The 23,736-nt window shown below is 42.6% G+C and overlaps 1 protein-coding gene across 1 annotated transcript in view; it reads right to left on the reverse strand.

The window, feature by feature from the left end:
* GAS7 (growth arrest specific 7) overlaps positions 1-23,736 on the reverse strand; it is a 140,355-nt gene that overhangs the window by 32,222 nt on the left and 84,397 nt on the right. Inside the window, exons 3-4 of the mRNA XM_063121514.1 lie at positions 3,966-4,043; positions 1,718-1,803 (exon numbers count right to left, since the gene is read on the reverse strand). Of these exons, the coding sequence (XP_062977584.1) occupies positions 1,718-1,803; positions 3,966-4,043 (164 nt within the window). The remainder of the gene's footprint in view (positions 1-1,717; positions 1,804-3,965; positions 4,044-23,736) is intronic.

Genomic DNA, 23,736 nt, shown 5'->3' on the forward strand with positions numbered 1-23,736 from the left:
GACCAGCAAAGATGTCCCACATTGTCCTGGGCCTGTATTGCTTTATGAAGCATCTGAACCTTACATTATTTCTAGAGGAATCCTCCTGTGAATTGACCCATGCCTGTTTGTTGCTTGTAAGCAAGCACAATTTGTGACATTGCACAACATCATTACTGATCATGGGGTATGTTTGTTAAGGCATCAGCCTTAGCTTCCAATTTCCTGGCATGCGAGAGCCTTAACTCTGGGCTTAAACCAGCAGGATTATTTAAATCATTGAACTCTCCTGACTTTTAAAAACAAAATTTATTATTACAGTATTTTAAAACAAACAAACTAAAAACTATAAACAAACAAGTCATTAACTGAGAAGAAATGTACAAATGAATAAATATGTCCCTGAGTGTTCAGAACAGATTGCTTCTGGGTAAACCTGCACAGGATTCGAATATAGCTTTTTCCTTTCCCTCCTTCTCTTCTTAGTGATCTGTTATTCAGTGAGAGCGATTCCCTCAGCCTTCAAAATTACATTGCTCTTATCTCAGTTGACACTTCCCCACTGACAAAATGCTGACAGGAACAGTGGGATTCAAAACTCTGGAGTACTGGCAGCATTCTAGCTTCAGAGTAAAATTGAGCATGCCCAGAATAATTGTGCCAGCAATTACTACCATAGACTTTCATGAGGCAGAAGAACCTTGCTAACTTTTAAAACGCTGCTCGTAATTTTTCCAAACCAATCAATAAGCCTGAATAAAGTACATCAGTACTTTTCCCCAGATTTTTTTTAAATGATATGCTTGAGTAAAATGTACAAGTGTGTCAATATTCAGTACATTTAACTTGCTGCATCTGTGGAAATTTGAATCAGATCGGTTTAATTTTTGCACGATTGCAGATCAATCTGGCAGATTATAGATGCCATGTTTCATGTAATTAACTCGACAGATACCATTTTTATAAGCAGCAGAATTATGAGGCTTATAATGGCAGAAACATGTCTTTTTTTCCTTTTCTTTTTGCAATTCTCCTTCACTAAACAGGCACTTCCAAGCCCCTTCTAAAAACCTCTAGAAAGCACATGACCTAAAGATCTTAGCCCACAGACTTGTGCAAGAGGATTTCAAGTCACCAAGTAGTCTGAATTATCTCAACATATTCTCAAGTTAAGGAGGAGTTTGATGGAATTATTATTATTATTATTATTATTATTATTATTATTATTATTATTATTTTACACAAACCCAACGAGTTGGGAATTCATTGCTACAAGACCTGCCTGGAGTTTTGCAAGACTGAAGAAAGAATACCTGGATAATAAAGATCATCTTGGTGGTAGTGTCCTGTCCCATAGCATAAGAGCAAGAGAGATGCTCACTGTAATTGCTAATAGGAATGTGACTAATTCCAATTAAACCTTGATAAAAAAAGAAAAGGAAAGCACATTGCATGACTAGCCTGAAGAACTCCATGCTACAAAATGATCACAGATGGCTAAAGCTGAGCAAGATCAATAAGAGCTTCCAGAGATAAAAATAGCAAACTAAGAGAGGGAGGAAGAAATATTGTTCAGGAATACAAGGGCTTTGAAGTTCACAATTCAATTGTTAAATGAAATAAGGTTCCAATGCGCCTTCCCACTGGAAATATCCATCAGCACTCTTTCTAAAGAAATATGAATATGGAGAGGAAGAGCTCTGTGACTAGGAGCATTCTCTGCGTTCTCTGTGCTTACCTGGGTGTCACTGCCGACTCTGCGGAGACTCATGTGGCTTGGTTCTAGTTGAGGTACCAGAGTTCCTGGTATGTGATAGCCATTCACTGTAAAGAAAGGACATGTGGTTTAGGCTGAGGAGCTGATGTGATGCAAAAGAAGGACGAAAACGAACTTATGCAGCCTCTGAGACCCAAAATAAAGTAATTTGCTTGGCATTTCTCAACAGGTGTAAATGCATAATTCAAACCTCCCCACCACAAAGTCAGGCGGTCTATATGAAACACACTCTGCAGATATATATGTATTACAAAATACGCAGAAATACATTCAATGTTACCAACTAGATGCACCAGTTGCAAAGTGATGACTGGGACAGAGCACCTTGGCTAGTTAAACCCTCTAACAAAGTTAGACAAGCCCACTTAAGTGAAAAGATCTCAATATCTCTTGTATAATATATGAAATATATAAATATGTGAATGGTACTATATTTTGTTGTTTTTGCTTTAAAGCTCCATCACACCGGGGCTTAACACGCTCCCTACCTTCGCTTCTCAGCCGGTGTTTTCATTCCTCAGTTACAGAACAAGCATGAGGCCCATTGAGTCCACTGCTCTAATGGCGCTGCTTCTCCTGCACACAGCAGGAGAGAGCAGAAATTCCGAGTTTAAAAAAACAGCGGACTTAACCAGGTTTTTGTTGTTGTTGCACAAGGAAGGCCAGAAGGGGCGGGAGGCAGATGACGTCATGTGAGGGACCTGAGCAAACTCTGTGAGTGCCCAGTAACGAGCATGCAATAAAACGCTCGTCGGATGGAGCTTTAAGGCGACTGTTCCGTACTGTTCCCCCCCCCCCCCCACACACACTTTTTAAGGATCTGTCTGGGCTGGAATTATCTCCTGCCTTGCTTTTTAGGAACCATTTCAGAAGGGACATTATGATGTGACACCATTTACTTACTTATTAGCAGAGCAGAATTGCATGATGGAAGAAGAGGATAAATGGCAGACCTGGAGGTATCAGCAGGAAGAAATTAATCCTAAATCTGTCTATTCCTCCTTACTGGCATGTGGTTCCCCCCATAGGTCCTTGTTCTTCCTAATTATTTTTAACTCCTGTAGCTTGGAAGGCAGAGACAGCTTGGGGAGAATGAGATTTGCTCCAACCATAATTTCAGCTGATATTATCTGTCACCTAGCCTCTCTCACTGCTCAAACTTTAAGGATGCTAAAGGAGCCAGCAGCTTAAATATAAGTAACTTGTTGATAAACAAGAGACAGCTCACAGGAATGCAGAAAAATTAAAACATACTCCTTTATGAGCAGTGGCGTAGCAGTAAAATTTGAAGTGCAGGAGCTCATCATGACAGTCCCCATAGCCACACCACCGAGGAGAGTGCAAAAATGCGGGGAGCCATGTTGATTCATATCAACAAAGCCATCTAGCACGTTTCATCTCCACCAGAAGCAGGTCTTTTGTAAATCCATTGGATCTTAACATCCCATTCAAGACCAAGACATCCCCAAATGCTTTGCATCACAACAAAGAACAATGCATTGGGCCAGTTCACAGGATCACTGAGAGGAAAATCAGCCATGGTGGTTGGTCATGTGCCAGGGGGAATCAGCATAATTACCCTTGGCTTGTCATGTCCTGAGAACCTGGCTGTGGATAACAAGCCACTCACAATCCATGGGCTATTGTAGCATTCTGGATGGCCTGTTACCCATGGAAACAAACCACCCTGGCCAGCTGTGCACAGCATGACAAGCCATGCTGCCCTGGTAATTATGCTACCCCCGCCCCGCCCCAGCATGCAACAATCATGCGTGGGTGGGGAAATAAACCACAGTGGCTCATTTTCCCCTCCAAAATCATGGAGGGGAACTGTGACTGCAAGCCCAGTCACTGTTGCTGGAAATATTTATTTTCCACTAGCAACAGTGGGGATTACACCTATGTTCAGAGGGTACAGGGGAATTCTGAAGGGGGGCAATGGATGACATCAGCATCCCCAGCTAATTTAAAAAGTGCCAGTACTGCGGCCCTGTGAGCCCTTAATTCCACTACGCCACTGTTCATGAGCCGTGACTCTGCTGAGGAAGGTGGCCTGCAAGCACCACTTCCCTTACCAGGTAATGAAGATGCCACAGTTATGCTCCCCACTTGGTAAAGAACGCCATATGAAACATACAACACTGAAGATTGTGTGCATTTTCTTTCAAGAAATCAGGTGTGCATGCCTTCCGGCTGATTAGTCCCATACCTGTAGGCAAGGAATTCTTCTGGGTCACAGGGCTCTTTGGGGTCCCAGGAACACTGCTTGGCCGCTCCCAAGTCGTCTCTGTTTAAAAAAAAACAGCACCAAAAACATTAATGTGAGGTGTGTGTGTGTGTGTGAGAGAGAGAGAGAGCGAGAGAGAGAGAGAGCGCTTAAACCTTTCCATTTACAATGGAGCCTATAAAGACCTACCATTATCAGATAAGAGGGTCAGCTCCTGATCTGTGCAGATTGATATAGTACTCAAAAAATCTGCCAATCATTTCAGATAGAATGGTGCCATTTAAGGGCATGCGTAGAGGGCAGTTTTTCCTCTCTGGCATTCTTCACACTGATTAGAAGAAGCTGCTCCACAGGCCCATTCTGCTCTCATCAGGTGTGTCAAACCTGGACCGCCCTGCATGTCTAGACTGCGGGAGTCAGGAGTGTGGAAACAGCACACCAGATCTCCCAGACCTCTTTCTCAGAAAAGGCTTGATTTGAGCCTTAACTTCTCAAGAGCCAAGCCCCTGACCTATTATTATCATTATTAACATTCATATCTTGCCTTTCCCCCCTCTTACAAGGAACTCAAAATGGCTTACATGGTCCTCCTCCTCTCCATTTTATCTTCACAACAACCCTGTGAAGTGAAGCTAAGGGTCAGTGACTGGGCCCAAAGTCACCCAGTGAGCTTCATGGCCAAGTGGGAACCAGAACCCAGCCCCCTCCCCAAAGTCCCAGTCCACTCTCCAATGCCAGGGCTCAGCCCTGGAATATGCAAAGTAAAGAATACGTTGAGCACATGCAGAGTACCTCTCCCTGATCATTGGTGTAACCATAATCAGGTTTCAGTACATACCTAAGATGAAGACTAAAGGCTCTTAAGAAAGAAGGCTGTCGTAAACTACAGAGCGTGCACTGCTGCCACTCAGTCTAGAAGAGCTATCCATGCAAAATGCATTAGCTGCCAACTCTGTTTTCTGCTGAACTCCTTTCCTTTGGAATGCATTCCCCCCCCCCTCTAAATTGCTCATCCACAAGTGAATTTGCTGGGGGTGTATTGAGCAAAAATGCCTCTTCCTTTATGAAGCTATTGGAACATTAAAAGCAGCAACATTCTTCTTTAGGTTTCACAGCTATCCTAGAGAACACGCCGCTTCATGGCTTGTGGACAACATTTGGCAAGAAACCAGAGTTAAGCAGGAAATCACTGCAGCCACTTTTCAAATGATAATCATAAGGCAGTGTTTCTGGTGGTAGGTGGTGCATTTCTGGTGGTAGGTGGTGCGGTAACTTTGAATTAACCTCAGACTGCAGCTCACTCTGTTCAGAGGCATTACCTCGGTTGCAGTGTCTTTTTCTTTTTACGACTGCAGGTCGAACATGATTGGAAGCTTCTATAGCTTTTGTCCTCAGAAGCTGCGTGCTAGATCTAAACAAGTCAAGCATGTAATGCTCAAAAAAAGGTGCACTGCAAGCTAGACACCAAGTTAATTCTAAGCCACGAAGAGCTTAAATCTCACAAGCATGGCTTTAAATCGACTGAAACATGGGACTGTGATTTCCAAAGATCGCGACATGTGGGAACTACAAATCAGGCACTTTGGGCCAGCTAAAGACTACACTTCTCTTTCTCATACAATTTTTTCTTAGTATCCCCCTTTCTAATAATTCTGTTTTCTACCCATTCCTCTTCCCTCACACACTAAAGGATTTTTGCCAATGGCTGATCTATGAAGCCTGCATAACCCAGCTTAGATACTGCACTGCAGCACATCTCATGCCACCATAATAAAATTTCCATTTCTGTACCACTGGTTTTATAGAATAGTAGTATTTCGGAATGCCTTGCAAACGAGTCTTTCCACAAGACTGTATGTGTGTCTGCAGTAATTGGGCAGTTGTTACGCAGCAGTAACTCACAATTCTGCTCTGCTTATGGGCAATATCCAATGGGTACTGCATCCCTGCCGATTCGGTTCCACAAGCAGCCTCTCCCTCTGATGCCCAGTGCACAAGCAGGGCCCACTGCTTACACAACAGAGATCTAACACTTCCTAGAGGAAGCCCCCAAATGAGTGGAAATACAGTTTTCTGGATTGGGACCGGTTGCCGGAACTCCCTTATGCAAGCTCCCTTATGACCTGCTCTGTTTCAGAAACTAGCATTTCTGGTCATTTCCAGTTCCTTCTCGAAGTGCTAAATCTGTATTGCATAAGTGGTTGGGTGCCACTTGCAGAACAGAATCGGAAGAGATGCAGCACCCTGCTGGGTACTGCGCTGTGCTGCAGGAATATCAAAGCTTCCCAGTATAATATTTTGCAACTGAGAGAATGCAGTTTCCATCCCACTGATATTATGAGTGCTGTGGAAAATACATATTTTTAGCTATAAATCTTGAGTTTACTTTAAATCTTATTAAGAGCAGCTTTATGCCAACTATAGGTCTCTCTCATCCAGTACAGCCTACTCTGATTACAACCCCGCTTCCCAAGATCCTTTTAGGTAGTGATGCCAGGGACAAAACATGAGACATTATACATGTAAGTATGTCGGGGCAATACCACTAAGCTATGGCCAATTCCATAGTTAAAGTGATAAACATGAGACTCAATATCACCTGCAGCAATGCTTCCAACCCAGCTAATTATGTTAGGATGGAATATCATATCACATCACTGGTCCTGATGTACTTGGCTAGCACGGGTAGTACAGCACTAAAGAAAACATCCATCTGGAAACGCCCTGAGAGATGATTCATGCAATCCCTGGAAATAGGTCTTTTTTCTTCCCAAATTACACTGTGTTTTTGAGGTGGATGGGTCACCAGTCATTCGTCATGAGACACAATTGTATATACTAGCATTGTACTCACATAGCAAGATGTCTGGTTCCCATGCCAAAAAAATAGTAAAAATGACTGTTTTTACTTGGGTTCAAAGATTCAGAAGACCAGTTTACCACAAGCACATCCGTGTAGTAAGACACACTAATCATGCGTGAGACAGTCATATAAATTGATCCCAAAGTTGAACTCCTTGCATGTTACTAACTAAACATGTTACCCATCGACAATACTAAGGCAACCTTGTTTGACTGCAACCATTTTCCTCATAAAACTATGACTGTGAATTTCAACGATACTAGCCAGGATCACATGCAAGTGAACCCATCTGCAGCTATCTGGGTTATTTGGGCTGTTCTGCCAATTCTATCCCACATGCAGTGTTCAACAAGCTCTGAAACAAGCAGAAACACTTGTTTCTGAAATAGGACAGGTTGGTGGACCTCCCTATTGTGAGTTCTGCTGGCCTGCTCCATTCCAAAAATGAGTGTTTCTGCTCGATTTGGGTTGCCCCCAGAAGCGCTAAATCTCCATTGCACAAGTAGTGGGTGCCACTTGTGCAATCGAATTGGTGGGGCTGGGCGTGTATGAAACAAAAGTGCTGGTGGGCTGCCCTTTGAATACTACCCATTCTACTTAGTCTCCTGGAACTCCCACAACTGAATATTCCCAGTTTAAAAAATCATTGCCCCTAATAGTGCAGAAATTCTTTTGGCCCAACCACTCAAGTGCAAATTATTGGTCCCTGCAGGTTTAAAATATAAAACAGCACTAAAGGCAAACAATTAGCAAGTGTAATATTATTAATGCTGTAATTTGCTTAGCATTCCATTTCCTATTTTTCTGACTGAGTTAAAGCTTTTATTTTAGGCTCGTTTGCATAGTGTTGAGATGACAATTGTGAGTCATAAGGGATTGCAGCAGTGCACAGTACACAAGTGTTTGATTAAAGTGCAGAAGCGTTAGCACTTCATGTGTGTGCTTTATGATAAAAAGGGGAAGAGAAAAACCACTGAAAAACTCCTATTAATGAAAATGGGGCCGGGCGGACCTAATACTGTTTTTCTGAAAAGTGGTAATCTTGTGTTTTACTACCAGGCATAATTGTACAGATTATATTGATTTATGTACCAACTATATTTATATAGTTGCTCCATAACACAAGTTATCTAGTTGACTCACAAAACAAAATCAAAGAGCAAACATGTCAAACAACAAAGAAATTAATTCAATTTGTGCTGTCTTTCCATGAAGTTCCAACTAGGGGCATGTCTAAACCTGGTGATCTGGGAGGTTGGGGGGAGGATCTCACAATATGCTGATCATGAAATCCTCCCCCTGTGTTCGCCTGTGGCATGCGACATCCAAGAAGGAAGGAGGATGTTGCGCCCGCCATTTTTTTTAAAGAATACAGGAGCTGCAGTGCACCTGCTCTCAAGCGAAAAAGTAAGTAAAAAGAAGCCCCAACCCACTCACAACCCCACCCCTGATAGCCCTGGACTCTTCCTGTCCCGGCTCCTTCCCTCAGATGACCCCCGCTACTTGTGGGGAAGAAGGAAGAAGCCAGGACAGCCGGCCACACCACCTGTGGCCTCTGGAATGTTATAATCTGTGTGAATTGATCTGTCAGTGTTCTCAGAGCAGAGGTGGGAGAGTGCCCCTCTTCCCCTCAAGCCATCGTTTGCCTTGGCCTTGGCAAAGAAGCTGTCTGTGAGAAGTTGATAGAGAAAGGGTCAGGGTTTGCAGAAGGGTTGCCCAAATTGAAGTGTCCTGTTGCGCTGAGCAGTGCCGCTCTGTTTGGGCAAGGGCATTGTTGAAAGGTCAAAGTCCTTGTCTGTCAAGTGGTCTGGAAGAGGCCTATGCCTCCCTTTTTAAGCTGGCGCAAAGGTGAGAAGCCTTTGCTAGGATCATCTGCTCTGCACTCCTGGAAAACTTTCTTGTCTGGATCCACCATCATCTGAGACTCTGGGGGGCACTCTGCATATGCTCCCTAAGTGGAATTTTGGATTACTAAGAACTTGCCATGAAAAGTATTGTGAGGGTTTTCATAGGCTTGAACTCTACTTTGCTGTGGATTGTGTGGTTTTGTTGTCATCAGCTCAATGCACCAGCAAACTGGGCTTGATCAGTGACTGTTGGACCTTCTTTCCTCTGCCTTGACTCATGCAGCAAGGAGTTTGCCATGTGAAAGCAGTGGCACACAACTCCTCGCATCTGGGGGTTCACCTTTTCCCGTGGTCTTGTTTAAGCCTTGACCATGTTGCCTTTGAATTACCAATGTATGATCTGAGGTTGGACTAGCTCTCTTTGGGTGGTTTGTTATACCTTTCAAGAATTTGCGTCTTTGATTGCCTGAGGTATCACATCAGGAATTATCCCCCTCCATTGTCCAGATTTGGGACCCATGTATGGATTGACCTTCCCTTGTGTTCAGAACCATGGAAATGACAACGGGAAAACCACATTGATGGGGATCTCGTCACGGTAGTAGTAATTAGCTTTTGACTGTTCTGGAATGTTTTGGAGCCTATAGCTACTGACCATCAGCTATATGATTTCTGAAGTGTGTAGCCATTAAGCTTTGCTGTGGGATTTCCTGCAATAAAGAAATCTCACTGATTTGGGTGTCCCATGTCAGTTTGCTAGAATGTGTGCTTGCCTGAGGGACCGGGAAACCTGACACTAGGGCACTATGGATAATTCAAACTCTGATTCTAATTAGAGAAATGAAATTGGGTTATGCTAGAACTTTCAGCAATGTATTATTCACTGAGATACAGCAATAGGGATAAAGATCGTTAATTTTGCCCACATACCATACTATCACATTTAGGCCTCAATCCTATGATCCCTGAGATGGCATCCCTTGGGGCATGGGGTTTTTCAAATCTCCTTCTTTGAAGGTGGAGAAAGTGGTCTGACCTTGAAGAGAGAGATCTGACCAAGTAAACCTCTTCCAAGAGGTTGTGGAAAAGTCTGCAGTTGGAAATATAACCTCAGAGAGGATAAAAAGGAGGCATCCTGCTGGGTGCTGGGAGAGGCTGTGGATCCACAGGATCCAAAGCCCTCCCATTCCCCAACAACCACACCCAGAATGGGGGGGGGGACTACACTATTTCCCCTCATTGGGTCAATGACAGGGAAACAGTTTTTTAAAAAAGAGATCATGAAACAGGGGAGGGCATGCGTCCCACCACCACCATCGTCTCCCCTTCCTCTGCCTTGGATTTTCCCTGTCTCCATAGGATTACTCGGTCATCATGTATGATGTTGAAGTAAGCCTAAACTCTTCAATAATATCATGACGCCTAACTAAATATCCAAATGTACTGTTTCTCCTTAATTATATTAGGGGGACATTTATTTATTATTCTCTAAGAAACCCGAGTTCCTTCTGTTTCTGCATGATAAATGCTGAAATCTACATATTGTTTCTAATCCTTGCCTTTTGTTTACTACAATGTCAATAGTTTCTATTTTTACATTTTATTTTATTCCTAGTTTATTTGCTTTTATCCTGGTTCCCGACTGGCAAAAAATAACAGACTTCAGTACCTTAGGGTGCAGCAGTTTGAAGCTTCCATTCTCTCTGGCTCTATTTGCACTTTTAAGTATTACGTGCAAATCATACATAGTAAATTTCATTTGGTTAAAGAAGTAAAGTTGGGGACAGGTACAAAATTAGGTTCTATGTTAAGAGACCAGTGCCAAGATCATGGGGAGCTATTACACATATGACAACAAGGATAGGGAACATCAGGATGGCGTGGGGTGGGGCATCCAATCAGCCAGGAGTGCCCATCTGGCCCTCCAGGGTCCCCCAATTGGCCACGTCCCTTCTGTTCCCTTGCTCCCCAATCCTTGAGCTTTGGTGGTTTCCTGGCTTTTGATCAGCCCCCCGCCCCATTTTAAAAGATTGAAATGCCTCTCCTAAGGGCTTTAAGGTAAAAGAGGCTGGTGTTTCATGTATTTTTGGCCCTGCCCCTTTGCCTGTAGTTCCACCCATCACTGGAATGCGGCCCTCGGGCTTAAGGAAGTTCTCCATCTCTGTGTTACAAGCTATATGAGGAGCTGCTTCTACAAGGATGCAATTCCAGAGGACTATTAGGGTATGAAGGAGTCTTCCCAGCTAATTCTACCCTTGAGGCCATACTACACCCACCTTGCTACACCTACTTGACTCATATGAAGCGAAGCTTAATCAAGCTCTGCCTGAAGCGCAGCACCCACCTTGCATGCTCAGCAGCTACCAAGCAGCTTGTGAGTCCCTGGTTGACAGCTGGTTGGCCGCTTTGTGAACAGAGTGCTGGACTGGATGGACCTTTGATCTGATCCAGCAGGGCTCTTACGGTGTTCTTATGATGGGAATCGAGGTCCAACAACATCTGGAGGGCTGCATGTTTCCAACCCCTGCTTTAGACAATCCAACGCACCTTGTTTGAGAAGGTGTGTTTGAATTTATTTATTTATTACATTTATATACCACCCCATAGCCGAAGCTCTCTGGGCAGTTTACAACAGTTAAAAACAGTGAATATTAAAAACAAATATAAAAGTTTAAAACCATCAAAAGCATAAAAATAACAATATCCATTTAAAACAAACTATTCTGGGATCAGTTAAAACTCAGCATATGTTGTTAACTGCCTGGGAGAAGAGAAAAGTCTTGACCTGGCGCCGAAAAGATAACAATGTTGGCGTCAGGCGAGCCTCATCAGGGAGATCATTCCATAATTGGGGGTCCACCGCTGAAAAGGCCCTCTCCCTTGTTGCTATCCTCTGAGCTTTCCTCGGAGTAGGCACTTGGAGGAGGACCTTAGATGTTGCGAGTAGTGTATGGGTAGGTTCACGTCGGGTGAGGTGTTCTGTCAGGTATTATGGTCCCAAGCCGTGTAAGGCTTTCATTTGGCTATTGAAGACAAACCCCTCAAGAGGGTTTCACCTCAGGAAGATCTAGGCTGACTTACGGTTCTTTCAGAATTCCAGCAAAGGAAATGATCTCTGTCTTTGGAAAGACTGAGGTCTTGCAGTTATGCAGCAAAAGCAAAATCCAGTTTGTCTTTCTGACATAGTACTACTGACCTTTAATATGAGTCAATTAAAAATCTTCATTAATTGCTAGTCATCTCCTATAAAAGCTGTCAATTTTAATCTCACACTCAGAATTGCCCAAATGGCACCACAGAAGCAGTGCAATATGTCCCTCAGATGTGAACTGGTGTCACCTTTCTAATATTTGTGAAAATTATGACAACTGCATTTCATTAATATACAAATGAATCACGGCCATGCTGTTTTTACATTTCTCTGTTAGCTCTCAGTGCTAATTATTTACAAGTTGGTTTAAATATTTACACATTCTTATGCTTTACACGGCCCAGATATATTAAAAAGAATGATTCAAATCCAGACTTCAGAGAGAGAAAAATCTGGTATGATTGATTGTAATACAGCTGTTTATTTAGAATGTTTCTGAAATATTTAGCAAAAACAAAATCATTTCCTTTGCCCAGGTTGCAGGAATTGAAACTATTGCAGGGAATCAGATCACTTTTTCCCTTTTAGGAGTAAAGCCTTGTATTTTCATGCTTTTAGAAAATCATTCAACTGAACCATCCTTAATTCTTACACATGAAAAGATGAAACACACTGGCATCCCTGACTAATTGTTATGTAACAGAAGATTCACTGCCAACACTGCAGTGTTACACTGCCATATACTGGCAGTTACTAAAATAACAAGGCAATCCACAATTATAGGAATTCTTAGAATAGAAGAAGCCGTTCGGTCTGCTTTTGTGGAAAGGCATTTACACTATTGGCAAAAACACAGATTTCTCATGAAGCCAATATGTTTTGCACTAATAGCTCTATTCAATTGATCTTGGCAGTCCAACATGATTACGACATCAGAGAATTATGTTAGTTGCTGCTGCTTAAGTGCTAGCAAACTCAAACAGAGGACTACTATACAGGATGGTATACTGCCAGAAAATGTATAAAATGAAGGAATTAGAAGCAAAGGGATACCCAAGATGGAATAGAAAAGTATATTGAATTCCAGAAAATGCTCCTCAAAGAACTCTAATAGACTCTAAGCAGCTCCTAAGCAGTAGATATTAGAGGTGTGGAAACAAATACCCTTTGTGCTAGCTACCCATGCCGTCTCCGTGACAGGTGGTTGCATCCTCCAATGGCTGCATGTTTGGCTTCAGAAAGAATGGGTGCTATGAACGAAGGTCTCCTTGATAGAAAGGAGAATCCTAATTGGCCCAATATTCCCCTTCGTGTGGAGGAGCCCCGCACATATATGATGCAATTTCACTGAAACTGCATGCTAGCTACCAAGGGGAGGGCCAGTGCAAATCTACTCCATCCTCACACGTTGGGTGAATGTGCAAGGGAGGTCAGTGGTACCAGCCCCCTATTAAGATCAGGATATATAGGAACACATGGGAACACAGAATTATGATGCTCCTTGTGCCTGTCTCATCACCCTGAATGGAGTAGTGGTGGTTTCTACCATTCCCTTGTTGCTTCCCAGCACTTATGGAGGTGAGCACCTTCTGTCCTATATCTTCTGCAGTGAAGACCGATGAGATGAATTCATTCAGTTTCTCTGCAATCTCCTTATCCACCCTTAGTTTTTTCTTTGACTTTGTCATCCAAGGATTCAGCTGCCTTCCTAGCTGGTTTCCTGCTTCTTATATTTTTAGAGAATTCTTTATTGTTGGCTTGAATTTGTTAGCGATATGCTCCTCAAAGTGCTTTTTTACATTATCTGTTCATATCTTGTTCATGCAAGTTTGTCTCCCCTTTATTCTCATTTGGGCAAGACTTTCATTTTCTGAAGGAAGACTTTTTTCCTGGCAGTGTTGCACAGTGTCTCAGTGCTTTACTAGCAGTAGGTGCTGAAAGCAATCTCTGTATAATGGAGAGGGTTTATTCTAGATTTTTCTCTCTCTTTTAATTGGTGGTTTGTGTTTGAAAATAAATGCACAGCCAACAAACAACCTGCAGAAATGTACAAATGTTTTATACAGTAGAACTACATTTAAAGTAGTTATATTGAGATGGGAGAGCAATCTAGATATGGAGATATATTTTTTCATTATTGTACTTTATTCAGAGATTTAGAAAGCTGTATTTTGGGAGCTTGCCACATATTATGAATGTATTACTGACATATCATGCTTGTCCATTAGTTCTGGTACTCTGCTGAAAAGGCAGATGTGTAAGACCATGTAGCTGAAATAGGGGGAAAGAATGGCATCCCTTTGAGCCAAGCAATTTGAGTTGAACAACTTAGCAGCTAAATTTGAGCCAATCAATTCCTCTGTCAGTTTTATCACTGGCAAGAGCAGAGTTATGGCCTGTGTTTGGCAGTATTCATGAGTATGCACATATTTTGGCATTTCATAAACTATTTATTTAACAGTGTGTGTTATTACTGGAATGCTATTACCATTATTTATTATTTATATTTCATTCTACCACCTCAGTTTCTCTCCACTGTTTTAGCCAAAGGACACAATGATCAGCACAAAAATACAATTACTATAGACACAGGAAAAAAGTCCCAAAAATTAATAATCTACTCATAAAATCATAAATCTATAGCATCCAATTTGGATCAGACCAATTTTGCATAAAGCAACTGGGAAAAATACAAGTATTACTAACAAAATAATAATAATAATAATAATAATAATAATAATAATAATAATAATAATAATAATACATAATGGGCCTGTTCAGACAACACGCTAAGCCATGGTTAGGCCACTAACCCTTTTGCAGAAAATGGTTAGTGAGTATGTTGAAACCAGGGTTATGAAGCCTGGTCACGACACACTAAGCCATAATGTTTAGCTCAAAATACTTTACCACCGTGGCTTAGCGTGTCGTCTGCACAGGGTCAATACTTTACAGAGGAACAGACAAAAATGAGGACTGCATTTTAAGTAGCACCTTTAATCCTTCTGTAATCAATTATTGTGTGCCAGATTGTGCATGTGTATGCATATGTGTGTATGTATGATTATATAATTTTTCTTGTTTATAGATAGCTACAAATAGCATATAATAATTCGTAAACAATGGCCCAGTTTGGATATCACAACAACCCAGTTTTGTATTATTATTTTTAAGAGCTAGGTCCATACTTTTGTGCTGATCCCTTTATGTGTTTGGTAATAAACACCCTTCTGGTTAGCCTAATTATGAATATGTATCACTTTGACTGACCTCGTTCGCATGTCACAACAATACAGGGTTGTTGCTTTTTAAACCCTGGGCTGTTGTGAACGAAGTGTGACAGACCAAGTGTGCTGATTCCTGCATCCTGATTGCTCCTGCTGAGGCTAAACAACTCAGGAACAGCCCATCGCCTTTAACAACCCAGTGACAGGGCATCCATGGGTTGGTTTGCTCCTCCCTCTTGCAGCAGGAGCAAATGAGCAATGGGAACCAGCAAATGTGCTCCCCCTTTGTTCACAACAATGCAAGGTTAACACCGAGCGTATAACAATCTGCAGGTTCCTCCAGCTGACATGCGACTGGCTCAGTCTGAAGGGAGCCACTTCAATACACATAGGGCTTCCTTCATGGGAAGGCTGGGCAGTTAGAGGTCCCATCACCATGGAGGAAAGCCTATTCACACAGAATTGGCTCCAATCAGTCTCAGCTGATTACATATTGGCTGAGTGACATTGCCAGTGTGTGCGGTGTCATCACGGGGGTGAGGCTAACTTTGCACATTTCCATGGCTCCTTGATCAAGAGGCAGCTGGACAACCATCTGTCAGGGATGTTTTAGGGTGGATTCTTGCATTGAGCAGGGGGTTGGACTCGATGGCCTTGTAGGCCCCTTCCAATTCTGCTATTCTATGATTCTATGACCTATTTGGTTCTCCCTTGTATTGGATGCCTGGACAGGGCTAAGATGAAACAGGAAGCAGGTGCTGAACTTTTAAGATATACTGATTTAAGAGAGAAGTGTTCCTTTGGGTGTTTATTCCCTTATGCCATTACAGTACTGCCATATTCTAGATTTGCCTTGTGGCACTGTACTATCATTTAAAAAGAGTTCAGATGACCTCTTTAATTCATACATTGTAACTGAGCCCAGAAAGCTACATGACAGAAGAGGCTGCTTTTGCTATGGCAAGCATTTTTTATTTATTAAAATATTTATATTCTATATTTTTGTTTAAAATGATCTACAAGGCTGCTAATGAAAGTGTATAATCCATACTACAAAAGGAAACAACTGAAACCACACAAAGTAAACAGTAGAACACAACAGGAAACTGATAACAAATTAGATTCAGCAGTAGGAAACCAGTGGTAACAGCAAACCACGAAAATGTCAAACTCTGAGTGTCCCAAAGGCTCTATGAAAAAGCACCACCCTAAAAGCTCAACATCTAAAGATCAATGGAGGTGGGTGGAGGGAGTTGCAATAACCCTGGTCCCAAGGTCAAGATGAACAAATCCCCAGTAGCCCTCTATTGTGATGCCAAGGGATGGGGGGTTTGGATTAGCAACTCCAAGGAGGATGTTTAGACTAGAGGTAGGTTCTTAAGGAATCCTTGACCCAGACCATTTAGGACTTTCAAAAGTGAAGGCCAACACTTTCAATGAGGCCTGGAAACCAATGAAGTTGTTTTGGAATTCACATCATTATGTTCTCCATGGCCCATCTGAGTCAACTATTTGGCAATCACATTCTGAACCACTTGTAGTTTCTGTGAAATCTACAAATACAGCCTCCCAGAGCTTTACAGTAATCTGGTCTGAATATCACGAAGGCCTGAATAATCATTGCTAGATCATTCCTAGCTTGGGAGAGGCACAGCTCACAAAATCAGCCTAAACTGGTAAGGAGTACTCTTGGCCATTGCCGCCACCTGGGCATCCAGGAAATTGTCAAATCCAAGAGCACACCCAAATTGCAAATCTGAGTCTCCAGGGGGAGTAAAACTCTATCCAAAGCAGCCTGAACACCTGGCTCTGCAAAAACAGCATTTCGAGCAGCATTCCAATATACCGAACAGTACTTCAATTTTGTCTGGATTAAATTTTAGTTTGTTCAGTGTCTAATCACTGACCTAAGAAACCTGTTCTAAATTTCCACTGCTTCCTAGGTTCTGAGCATGGTTGGGGAACCTGTGGCGTCTAGATATTGTTGGACTACAACTCCATAATCCCTGACCATTGGCTATGCTGGCTGGAGCTGAAGTCCATGGAAATCTGGGGGGGGGCACAGGGTCCTCACCCCTGGACAAGACGGAAAGAAGAAACACTTGGGCGCCATCGGCATACTACTGACACTGTACCCCAGAACTCCAGGTGGCCTCTCCCACTAGTTTCATGTGGATGGGACATCAGAGAGGAGCAAACACCACCACTACCACCACCCCACGCTTGCTTCAAAAACTGATTGGATTTTTAAAGAATTATAGTTGAATGCTCTAGAAACTGAGGGCAGGGGAGGTGTCTAAGCATTTGACAAAAACAGATAAAAAGCCAACTGAGTGAAGAATGGTTACCCCTCCCCTGCCAGCCACCCCCCAGACACATGCACCTTTCCAATCAAACAGAAAAGCACAACACCCTTAGTTTTGCAAAACTTGGAAGTCCCGTCCAACCACTTGCTATGGGAAACAACATATATCAGGGGTCCTCAACAAGGCACCTGCAGGAACCTTCACTGGCACACATGAAGCTCTCCACTCCCATCCCCCTTCAACATTTTATTTTTAATAAAAAGACTTGAAGAAAGTGATCTGCTGTTCAGTGGACTGGAAGAGAAGGAAAACATTTCTTCCTAGTCCCACCTAGTTTTCTTTCGTCTACCCAGACCTTTCCCTTTTGCTTGCTCTCTCTCCACTCCAAACCTTGTTATTTCTCTGACTAGCCACATCCTCCGTGGCCGCCATTTTATGGTGGTGCCCACAGCAGTTTCTCAAATTCCCAAATGTGTTCACGGGTCCAAAAAGATTAGGGATCCATAACACATATCCTTGTAGGACCATGGGTGGAGCAGCAGTTCCCCATAATCAGCTAGTACCTTCTTCTTGAAAGAACTGGAATCATTGCAAAGCAGCACACAAGCTTTGTCCCTCTCCAGCAAGGCAATACAGAACACCCTGCCTCAGAAAAGTGTTTATTAGCTCCCCAACTGAGCTAACCAGCCCTCTTCAAACAGATCGAATTTGCCAATATGGACAAAGATAAACAGTGATAGTTTTGGGTCTTACTTCTCCAAGAACCTTGCCTAGCGCCACAGGTTGCACAAACTGAAAGGTATTCAAACAACAGGACAAGCGGTAACCTCCATCAAATTTAAACCCATATCTAACTAATGATGTTTCCAAGTCAGAATGGATGTGAACAACTTTATCCCCAAGTGCAAGACACAATGGTCACAGCAGGCCAAGGGTCCCTTCTATCTCATGGCTCCTGATATAGGGCCCTAAACTACTTGCATTAGCATTACTGGACAACACTGCATGGATGCAATGGTAGTAGTGAAGTGTGCTTCCTTTGCTTCCATCATTTCCACAGAGTAGGCTCTAAGCTGAGCTGTAATGAATGTTTGGATTCATTGCAGTCTTCCACCATCATCACTCAAGCTGTCGTCCCTGCTGTTTCCTCACCGCAAGCGCCTCAGAAAACCAAGGAACTGACTGGGCTCTAAACCATGGGAGGGGGCATGTAAAACATATGGCCCCTGGGCTGTACGTGGCATATCAGCAGATGAATTATAGGCTGCCAGTGCCTGATAAACCACCAGTTGAGAATTTCAAAAGCTGATGTTTAACCAAGTATTGGGACAGTTGCATTACCTGTTTTTTCCACGACAGAGAGGCTATGCTAATAGCTACGTCTAAAGAACCCTTGAATAAAATGATTAGTCCAATCTTATTCTTAATGAAGATCAAAGAACTCTGCTTGCAGGCCGGTATCCAAAATCATGTCAAGCCATAAGAAAAGTGACAAAACGCTTAATTTGGATTGATGTGGAAGTTTCAAGACTACAGTTTATACAGCTGCTGTAGCGACACATCTAAGGAAAGATAAGAGCATCAACAGCTATAACAAATCAGACAAGAGGTCTTTTAAGAATAATGATTTTTAATATAAGACCATGCTTGCTAAGGGACAAGACCTTTAATTCCAGAATCGGCTTTATTCCTGTGACCTATGCAGACGGAGACCAGACCAGCGTTGCATCTAGCTAGAACAAACCACGCAAAGTATCAAAGGTCTCCTCTCTGTCGTTCCTAGGAGGAGGCCCAGCAACTCAATGGAGTAACACATTATTGACAGCAGCAGCAGAAACAATTTGTACTCAAAGCCCACGTCCCTCATAGCTGCGAAAGCTTGCAAAGAAAGAAAAACTAGGCCCATTGTTAGGATAGACAGCCAAATGGCTTCTTTGAGGGAGGGCAGCCTGCCAACTCCACTTAAAGAGGCATGGGTACGCCCTGTACTGAAGAGATCATCACCACACTGTCACTCTCTCCAGCTATCGCCCCTCTTCAGACCTTCTGCTTTTAGTTAAGATGTAAAGATTGTGGCAGGCCAATTATCTCAGCATCTAATGAGATCATCTCTCTCTCTCTCTCTCTCTCTCTCTCTCTCTCTCTCTCTCTCTCTGGAATCCTTAGGGACACTGCAAGTTGGTGACCAGCACAGCACACAAGTCTGGAATAGTGACAGGATGAAGGAGAGATAAGAGACAAAGCCTCACAACCTGACCCACAGGAGCACAACAAGAATGGAGTTGGAGGAGGACACAACCTCCTGACAACAAGGCCATGCACACCCCTTTCTATTGGGCTTCCTCCCTTAAATAATATCATGTAATATGAGGCAGATAAAAACTAGGCATTTTACATAGGATTCTAATCAGGTGCCCACGACTGGTTTCAGATGGGTCTTTCCCGTCTTCCCAGGGGGGTTGAACTTGGGACCTTTTGTGTGCTACATCACTTTCCTTACCCTGTTGGCAGTAAGGTAGATATTTCCTTCTAAGAGTTGCACTGCCTGCCAATCAGCTCCTGAGCCAAGTTTAAAGCCCTACACAGCTTAGAACCTGAACACCTGATGGAGCACCGGCTCTTTTATGTACCTGCCCAGATATGAAGATCGAGTGGGGATGTTCTCTTGATGGTGCCACATTTGCTTGGACTTCAATGCACGGCAACCCAAGAGAGGGTAATCTCAATACAGGCATCCCAACTGCGGGACTCCCTCTTCACTTATATATGGGTGGCGCCAAGTCTTATAATCTTTCAGCACAAACTAGTTTACCCAGGATTTTGGCTGAATTTTCCTCTCTTTTCTTTTGCTGCGTCGTGTAAATTGTCATTTACCTGTTACTGATCTCCCTTGTTTGATCATTTTCATCAATGTTGCATTATTTTACTGTGTTTTATTGTTTTTACGCTGCTTTGGGATTATTTTATAATTAAAATCTGGTAAAAAAAATAAACAAAAATTAAAACTAGGGTTCTTCTCTCATTTTCTTGGGGTTTGTAATCTGAAGGTAAACAGGGACCAAGGTATTTAACTCGGTCACTTCTTGATCGGCTTTTTTTCTTTTTCCTGGAATGCTGCACAAAAGCAGACCAGAGTAGCCAACTCCAGTGAAGGGTTCCATTTATGTCATGAATGGTGCCTACCTGAAGTCACAATCACAATGTTTATTTCATGCCTTTCTTCCATGCAGTGTCCACAGTATTCACCGGCAGACAACTATTCAGGCCCAGACCTCCCTAGCTTCAGAAAGGTTGCTGCACCCTGTAACCACTACGTCATATGTTGCTAGAATACTGCATCCTGGAGTTGACAATGCTTCCTATGGGTTAAATGGCATGGAGCACCTGGAAGTCAGCGCTATCCCAACACCCAAGTCAAATGCTTTTGGGCTGGCTCTGGTTACTTGGTGATGAAGAAACAGCAATCCATGCATGCCCAAGAGCTCTCTCTTTACTATTACTCTTCAGGCTCTAGGGTTGTGCCCCGAACCTTAGCACAAATTAGGTTGCGAATTGGTGATCCACTGGCCTCCTTCCCATACATGCCCAGCACCATCTGCCATAACCTACAGATTGGGGGAGGGCGGCAAAGAGTCAGGACCAGCCCTACCATTGGGCAGAGTGAGGTGCAGTGGATGTTGAAGAAAGATTCAACTACTAACCTGGTTGGTTTCTGTATGTGGAATGAGGGGGGTCACATTTTATCCTTTGCCTCACACAGCAAAAGGAGGTTGGGGGGAAACATGGCTTGATCCCAGCAGGCTAGACCTTTGGGCCTTCCCATGGTGTGTCTGTCTGTTTGTCTCTCTTTCATTATAACTGTGACCACAGTACTGATTTGGTCAGAGCAGATATGGAAAGAGTCACTGGTGTTCTTTGATCAAAGGTACAGCATCCACTGTTGACAATTAAAATACAATATCCGAAATTCTTAGAAAGCAAAGCTACATACGCAAAAGGAGATTCCACTGAAGCTATCCTTGCTGTTTTACAAAAGTTTCAATTAAAAGTTACTCTCAGTTGCTTTTGCAGTAAAACCACGGGAAAACATAATTTGAAGAACCCCACCAGAAGCTTCCAACTCTGATCTAAAACCTAACTACCGACTTAGAAACACTTCAAGAAAAATAAGCAGAATAGATCAAAGGAGGCCTTTATTCTCCAAGTGCATTATTATGAAAACCGAAGCATAGGAGTTCTCTATCAAAATTACCCATCCATACACTGTACCTGCTCCGTTAACAGATGTGATTGTCTTTACTCAGGCAAGACTTTTTCTAAGTGCATGTCAAGCTCAGTTTTAAAACATTGCTTTGCTTAAAACACTCATGTGGCTTAAATAGGGGTTGCCTTAAAATGCTCTGCAACATGGACACAAGCCCTACATTGGCTACCGTGTACATTTCTCTTATCTTCCGAGCTCTATCCCTCATTATTGGCAATGTTCACACAGGACACAATAAGCATCCTGTGCAAAAATGTGCAAAGCAATTTGGGGAGATACCAAACCAGTGAATACTCCTTTATATCACAAAACCCATCTAGATAAGCCTTGTACAATCTGGTGCCCTCCAAATGTTTCCCCCCTTCTCTGCCTTTCTATATATCTTGCTATATAACCTCTAGGTGGCACTGTGGTATACTGGAATCGCGCAACTACTTTAGCTTTACATTCTGCCATTCCCCAAGCTGCTGAACTTTCCCCGGTCAACGCCCACCCACCCCTGAAAATGCTTGGGAAGAAGCCTTCCAAGAGCATACTGAGGGAGTGTTTCACAGCACCTGTGGCATTTTTGTTTCCAGTACCCACTCTGGAAGAGCTGTAATGGCTGATAATGCCTAAGAATTTGGGGCACATGCAAAATGAAGGACAACTACTTTGATATCTCCTGTTCTACGTGGGTATGCCTTTTCTGTTGTTGCTGCTGTTGTTTAAATGAAATGAGTATTTGTGCAACTCTACTCTACCTAAAAGCACTATATCATATCACCATTTCAAATACAAACAATTTTGGGCATTTATTTCAAATGAAATCATTCCACTTTTCCCCTGGGATAGTACAATGTGAAGAGAAATTCTTTGTGTGTGGAGTGTTCTGTTATATACGTGGAGTTTCAGGACAATTGCGTAACAAAAAACGTACCCTCAGTAAAAGGAATAAAGACCGCCGCTCCATTTTAGGGTAAGGAGAGCAAATTGCTGACTTATTGCTGTTGCACACTTCTGGTATGTATGATATTTCAAATGGTGTACATGCAGGTGAATAGACTCACCTGTGCACATACCCACTAAGGAATAAAGAAATGAGAGGAAGAAATTGCTAGTGGAAGCAAAGGACAAAAACACAGCTAATGATGCATCCATCTTGTTCCGCCCACATGAGTGGATGAGAGACTGCAGAACAATGAGGCGGGTAAGAAATTATTATTATTAATAATTAATAATAATAATAATAATAATAATAATAATAATAATAATATAGAACAAAAAAAAATCTAACAAAAACCCACAATGCCTGCTGTGTTGGGGAGCGCCCATTATAACTCCAGACAGACAGAGAGAGAGAGAGGGTTCACTTGATCTTTTTCTGCCATGGTGGCATACATAAGCCACTGTGGTTTGCAGCATGTGATGGGCATCCCTCTCATAACCCAACTCCTGCTGGTATCAGGGCCAGCCCTAGGATAAATATCACTCCGGGTGAAGAATGCCTTTGGTCCCCCCACCCCAGTTAGTTTTGCAGGGCCACCCAGAGGATTTATGGGACCTGGTGCAGTTGTGATGTCCATTGAGAATGACATTGACCAAAACCTGGATCACTCAGCCACCGTGCTACAAGCCGAAGTTCGAAAAGCCACATCCTGAGCAGTGGCACTGTGGAACACCGCAGAACTATCATAGTCTTTACTTAGTACATTTTTTGTTTTGTAGCTGTTCCTATCTTTATGCAAGTATTCTGTATTTTAGAATGCCCAGTATTTTTATCTTTAAAGAAACGTTATACATAAAAAAAGGTGTCCAGCTGACCTCTTACAGTTTATGGCTTTATTGTATCATTATTTATATAGCACTTATAGTTTTTACAGTATTTGAAGTACTAAGTACTCACCTCAAACTATAGCTGTGTTCCACTGATTTTTACCAAGCACAAATGACATTAAAGTGGAAATTGAAAAAGAGACATATTTTAAAGCTAACTGAAGGAAGATCATTTTTGTAGTTAGCATCCAAACAATCTATGTAACCTTAAAAAAAAAGATTACAGACACTTACTTTTTGCCGTCCTAGCTCATTGCAGGCTGTAAACTTAAAAAAACACAGCCACTGATCTCAGCTTGGTGCCACCTCTGTTTGCCTCCTCATCTCAGCCTTTCACTCC

The sequence above is a fragment of the Elgaria multicarinata genome, chromosome 3 (assembly GCF_023053635.1).
Source record: "Elgaria multicarinata webbii isolate HBS135686 ecotype San Diego chromosome 3, rElgMul1.1.pri, whole genome shotgun sequence".
Classification (NCBI taxonomy): Eukaryota; Metazoa; Chordata; class Lepidosauria; order Squamata; family Anguidae; genus Elgaria; species Elgaria multicarinata.